The sequence below is a fragment of the Photinus pyralis genome, unplaced genomic scaffold, assembly GCF_008802855.1.
Source record: "Photinus pyralis isolate 1611_PpyrPB1 unplaced genomic scaffold, Ppyr1.3 Ppyr1.4_LG8, whole genome shotgun sequence".
Lineage (NCBI taxonomy): Eukaryota > Metazoa > Arthropoda > Insecta > Coleoptera > Lampyridae > Photinus > Photinus pyralis.
Window position 1 is genome coordinate 35,700,084 of NW_022170819.1, and position 6,002 is coordinate 35,706,085.

Sequence of the window (6,002 nt, forward strand, 5' to 3'; positions counted from 1 at the left end):
ATTATATGTTAGTATGTGTAGTCGCGCGTTGTATTTTACACAGGATGATTAAAATTCGAGGGCCACCATGGGTATATCGGGAACTGTAGGTAGTTTAAATTTGGCAAAATTGCGTATTTTGATGCTTAACAAAATGCAGTTTTGAAACTGAAAAAATTCCGATTACTTTCGGAGAAAATCGAAATTTTGCAAAATCGTTTTTATTTTGGAGTTCTTTAAAAATATATTTCGAAATAAAAGACATATAATTGTAGCCTCTACAAGATGCGTTCTTTAAAAATATATTTCGAAATAAAAGACATATAATTGTAGCCTCTACAAGATGCTACCTTTAAATGTTAAGTTTGACGTTTCGTCTACAGTCAACCACCTTCAACTTTGGTTTTTCTTATGGAAGTGCTTTTTACTTTTTGTGTCATTTGATAGAGAATTTTTTTTTATTTCAAAAATGTAAAAATCATATAATAAGAAATAGCGCTATTAATTCGTAAAAACACAAGAAACTACGTACCTACACTACCCAAGACAAAGTTTTCTAGTCAAAAAACAAGATATTTTAACAATATTAAAAAAATTGTAATGTTTACATTTTTGAAACAAGAAAAAAATTCTCTATCAAATGACACAAAAAGTAAACATTACTTCCATAAGAAAGAACAATCCTGAGACGAATCGTCGGGTTTAAAATTTAAAACTCCAAGTGGCCATTTTTGAAAAAAAATGTTAAATAACTTCACTAAAGAATAAAAACTATTTTGCAAAATTTCGTTTTTTCCGGATACCTCCTAAAGTAGTCGGAATTTTTTCAGTTTCAAAACTGCATTTTGATAAACATCAAAATACGCAACGTTGCCAAATTTAAACTACCTACCTATATCTTACAGTGCCCAAGATCCCCATGGTGGCCCTCGAATTTGAATCAGCCTATAACACCGGGCTCTGAAACCAAAAATTATTCTTGAATAAATGTTGGATGTATACGGGAGTGATTGGTGCCCCGATGACGTGATCACTTCAGATGAACCAAGTGTTTGATTGTGATCCGGAATCGAAACAACAGTGAATTCAGTGGCACGTTAAGGACTCCGGCCCTCCAAAGAAGTTCATAGTCACCCCTTCTGCAGGAAAAATAATTGCAACCAGTTCTTGAGACTCTCAGTGAATTTTTCTGATTGATTATATGAATAAGGGTAGTACGGTAACGGGAGAGCATTATGTAAACCTGATGCATCGCCTTAGAGATGCAAAAAACTGACGCAAGGTGCCTTGTTGCTCCACGACAAGGCACCAGTACACAAGTCCAGAACCTCGAAAGCTGGTATAGCCGATTGTGGCTTCGAAGAAAATGAACATTCGCCTTATGTAGTCTAGAGCCACCCAGTGATTATTTCTTGTTCCCGAAAAACATTAAGGGAGACAAAAGACGTACTTATAGCAGCTGTTGAGGGCCAAATGAATATCTTTATACTAGAAGAGGTGTTACACTGTATTTAAAATCAGGTGAACTACATTGAAAAATGAAATGTTGCTGTTGCTAGTCCAGTCTTGTGTTTTCATGCCTAGCCCGGGAAAATAAAAGACCCCTCGTACGTATCTCTATTCTATTCTTCCATTTCTATACTTTTTTCTTATTTGTTTCATTTATTAGGCTTCTTAGGATTTTCTGTTTCTTTATCTATTGCATATCCTTCGGCTAGGTCTACGGTCTTTTCTACTTTTTCTTCTTTGTGAATTGTATTTACAGCAAACCTTCTAAATGCACTTCAAAAATTAACCCTTTGTCAGAAAAATAAGCTGGCGATATCTACTGGTTTAATAAATAAATCCGTTTTTTGTTCAAAAATACAATTATGTACAAAGATTAATTGGCATTTAAGTAGTTGAGGTACCAGTGTTAAGTAGTTTCTGAAGTACATCAGTTACCTAAGGAAATTGTATAGTACAAAGAGCACCGCAGTACAGAAAATTGACGTTTTCTTGCTTGAACCGGTATTGGTGTAATTACACAGCTCGGTATCACAAACGATACACTCTTTCACCCTGTATCTTCCATCAGTTTGGCACTGAGTCATATTCGTACTCAAAATTGTCGATTTGGCAGCAATTTCGCAACCAGAGAGAACGTTATCCTTATTCTGTTGCTCATCTGAAATTAGAATTCGTATAGGTATCAGTACTTATATTTACTGTAATAATACACAAAATTACTGTATATCAATGGCATTCAAGGTCATCAATTAAAATGAAAAAAATATCAAATGTTACCTCATTAAATATCGTTTACATTTGAAGGTTTCGCAACATGGCGACGATTTTAACCAACAAATAAAAGGAAGGTACTTTTGTTAACGTCGCAACTTCCTCAAATTAAGGTTTAGAATTTTCACACAGTAATAATTATCGCGCGTTAAACTTTTTGTGTCTTTTTTTCTGTTGGGGTACAATGATAATTAGTTTAATGAGCGAAATGGGAAAGAATTAAGCCTTTACGTACCGTATACGAATTTTAGCAGACAAAACTGATTAAAATCGGGGTGCTCCAAGCTGCAGTTGGTCTCCTGTAGGTTTTCGGATCCTTTTTTGCAGCCGTCCATTGTTTGCGAATTGCATTTGTAACATTTCAAAGCGTAACCTGCAACGTAATTAAATTGAACCAAAAATACAAATTCCTACTACACAGAAATTTATAGTTTTATCACTAGAAATTTTCACCACTATAAAATAATAGGCGCCACCGGCTAAAGGGATGTTTTGGTTAGTCTCTCTTTATCGTCGTGTATAATACAAAACTTTACTTTATAGCAGAACTTACGTAAATAGATCGTTATAAAACCTCTAAAAATTCTGAATTTAATTCAGACGTCAAAAGTAGCAAACTTGGGTTCTCCCGTTGTTTCCATGGAAACAATATTGTATTCTGTTCAGACCTTCATTTTATTTCGTGCTCGGCGTCACATTTTAATTAGAATAACAGACATCTTAGAATACACAGTCATTGGTTTCACTTTATCCATCCTTACCCATGACTTAGACACTTAGCCTACTCATTCAAACCTATTTAAATGTCAATTTGGCATCTGCTATAAAATGAAATAAGAGATTTTGAAGAGATGTTGAAGAGATTTTGATGAGATTTTGAAGACAGTTTGAAGAGATTTTTAACAGGTTTTGAAGAAATTTTCAAGAGATTTTCAAGAGAATTTCAAGATATTTTAAAAAGGTAATAAAGAGATGTTAAAGAGATTTTGAAAAGATTTTGATGAGGTTTAGACGAAATTTAGAAGAGATTTTGAAGAGATTTGAAAAGATTTTTAAAAGATTTTGCAGAGATTTTGAAGAGATTTTCAAGAGAATTTCAAGAGATTTTAAAAAGATAATGAAGATGGTTTAAAAAAATTTTGAAAAGATTTTGAAGAGGATTAGAAGAAATTTAGAAGAGATTTTGAAGAGATTTTGAAGAAATTTTGAAGAGATTATGAAGAGATTTTGAAGAAATTTTGAAGAGATGTTGAAGAGATTTTGAAGAAGTTTGAAGAGACTTTGAACAGATTTTGAAGAGATTTTGAAGAGATTTTCAAGAGAATTTCAAGAGTTTTTAAAAAGATAATGAAGAGGGTTTAAAGAGATTTTGAAAAGATTTTGAAGTGGTTTAGAAGATATTTTGAACAGATTTTGAAGAGATTTTCAAGAGATTTTAAAAAGGTAATGAAGAGGGTTTAAAGAAATTTTGAAAAGATTTTGAAGGAGATTAGAAGAGATTTTGAAGAGATTTTGAAGAGATTTTGAAGAGATTTTGAAGAGATTTTGAAGAGATTTTGAAGAGATTTTGAAGAGATTTTGAAGAGATTTTGAAGAGATTTTGAAGAGATTTTGATGAGATTTTGAAGAGATTTTGAAGAGATTTTGAAGAGATTTTGAAGAGATTTTGAAGAGATTTTGAAGAGATTTTGAAGAGATTTTGAAGAGATTTTGAAGGAGATTTTGAAGGAGATTAGAAGAGATTTTGAAGATATTTTGAAGAGATTTTGAAGAGATTTTGAAGAGATTTTGAAGAGATTTTGAAGAGATTTTGAAGAGATTTTGAAGAGATTTTGAAGAGATTTTGAAGAGATTTTGAAAAGATTTTGAAGAGATTTTGAAGAGATTTTGAAGAGATTTTGAAGAGATTTTGAAGAGATTTTGAAGAGATTTTGAAGAGATTTTGAAGAGATTTTGAAGAGATTTTGAAGAGATTTTGAAGAGATTTTGAAGAGATTTTGAAGAGATTTTGAAGAGATTTTGAAGAGATTTTGAAGAGATTTTGAAGGAGATTTTGAAGGAGATTAGAAGAGATTTTGAAGATATTTTGAAGAGATTTTGAAGAGATTTTGAAGAGATTTTGAAGAGATTTTGAAGAGATTTTGAAGAGATTTAAAACTTTGCTATTCGGAAAGGTTCGAATTCAAGGCATTTTGTGCTGCTGCCATCGTGAGGGAAAAAAGTAAATGTGGATTGAGTTGCATCGAGTTATAAACGTGAGGGGGGGGGGGGGGGGAGTCAAGAGAGGTTTCCTTACAATAGTGTCCACCTCAAAGCCTCAATAGTTTTACTTGGCATGCGTATGCAAAATCTGAGACCAATTGGTTGTCACATGTAAAAGTTATACCCGTATTACTTTCAAAGACGGCATCACAGAAAATAATACGTGGAGAGCCCCACCGCCTCCTTAAGACAACAAAGTTTGATGGCCGTCTGGGACACTATCAAGCTAGTATAGGCTATCTGCTCTAACAAAGTAGCTTAAAACCACAGAAATGAGTCCTTTTTTCTTTAATTCTTAAAAAAATGCGTTATAGAGGTTTTAACATGATCTTAAACACAGTCTTATTACATTAGGGTCCTAAAAATATCTAAAAATATTATTAAGACGTTTCTAGAGTGATTCCTAAAAGGCCCCTTCTACCAATATTGTAGCGAATATTCTAGAAATCTCGATAGACATTGAGGCGCCATGAAAGAACAACTACAAAACTGGAAACCTGCAAAGTACTCTACAAACTTCCAACCCAAGTTAACACATAAAATAAAGAGGACTCTAGAGGTTTTCCAGGTTAATCTCAGAAATTTTAGATAGATACTCAACGTATTTTAGAGCTTGTTAAACCTAAACGATTCCAGCAGTGCCTTTTGTCTTGATAGTTAAATTTCCCAAAAAAACACCAGGAACCTGAAATGTTCCAAAGGTTTTTCGAAACTTCGAGGGTTTAATAAGCTAAAAGAACCCGTCGACCCTATAGTCTTCGGGCGTTAATAAAAACTAACAGTGAAAGTTCCAGGAACCCTGAATTTGTAAAGTTTGTATGGACAAAGCGCCAAATGTTTCAGAAGATACCTACAGCTTTTGGCAACTTAAATACCAGCTAATTTGTGGTACTACAGAGGTCTTAAAAATCCAAATGACTGGGTAAGTATTGAAGTATTTAAAGAGGGAACCTTCAGAACGGTTACCGGATGTTGTAGACATGGCGGAATCCTAGCCTTCAGATAGCTGTAAGTATCCCTTGTACCTTTGTAAGCTTCAAAAATCCAATGCAACGAAAATCCTTATGACAATTTAGTGACGTTTTCATAGATTTTTGAAGATTGCACCAGCTACATGTTTTGAATAACCCTTTCTCTAGAGGCTGGCCCTAGGGTTGGCCAGGGGTGGAACTGCCTAATCTTATCCATCCATTCTTCTTATTAACCTTGGTGGGGGTAGTGCCATTCGATGATAGGTTTGTAAGTTGCTGGGCCAGTTTGTTTCGGTAGGGCCTTCCACCTTTCTGTTCAGCGCCCAACATTCGGTTTCAGTTTTGAATGGAATTAATGTTCTTTGACTTACAAATGACATTCAGAGGTATCCAAGGTCACACTCTTTGGTTCATTTATATGCTTTAACTTGCTCGCTACATTTTGTATACAAATAGAAATTGGTAATTTTCTAAGTGTTAAAGAAGCAACATATTCATTTCTGTACAGTC

The 6,002-nt window shown here is 33.8% G+C and overlaps 1 protein-coding gene across 1 annotated transcript; it reads right to left on the minus strand.

Moving 5' to 3' along the window:
• Positions 1 to 1,795: 1,795 nt before the first annotated feature.
• On the minus strand, positions 1,796 to 2,664 carry LOC116178800. The gene is made up of 2 exons (XM_031498417.1): positions 2,495 to 2,664; positions 1,796 to 2,146 (listed from the first exon to the last, which is right to left on the minus strand). The coding sequence occupies exons 1-2, from the start codon at positions 2,592 to 2,594 to the stop codon at positions 1,920 to 1,922; spliced, it is 327 nt and encodes a 108-aa protein (XP_031354277.1). The 5' UTR covers positions 2,595 to 2,664; the 3' UTR covers positions 1,796 to 1,919.
• Between the last annotated feature and the right edge of the window lie 3,338 nt (positions 2,665 to 6,002).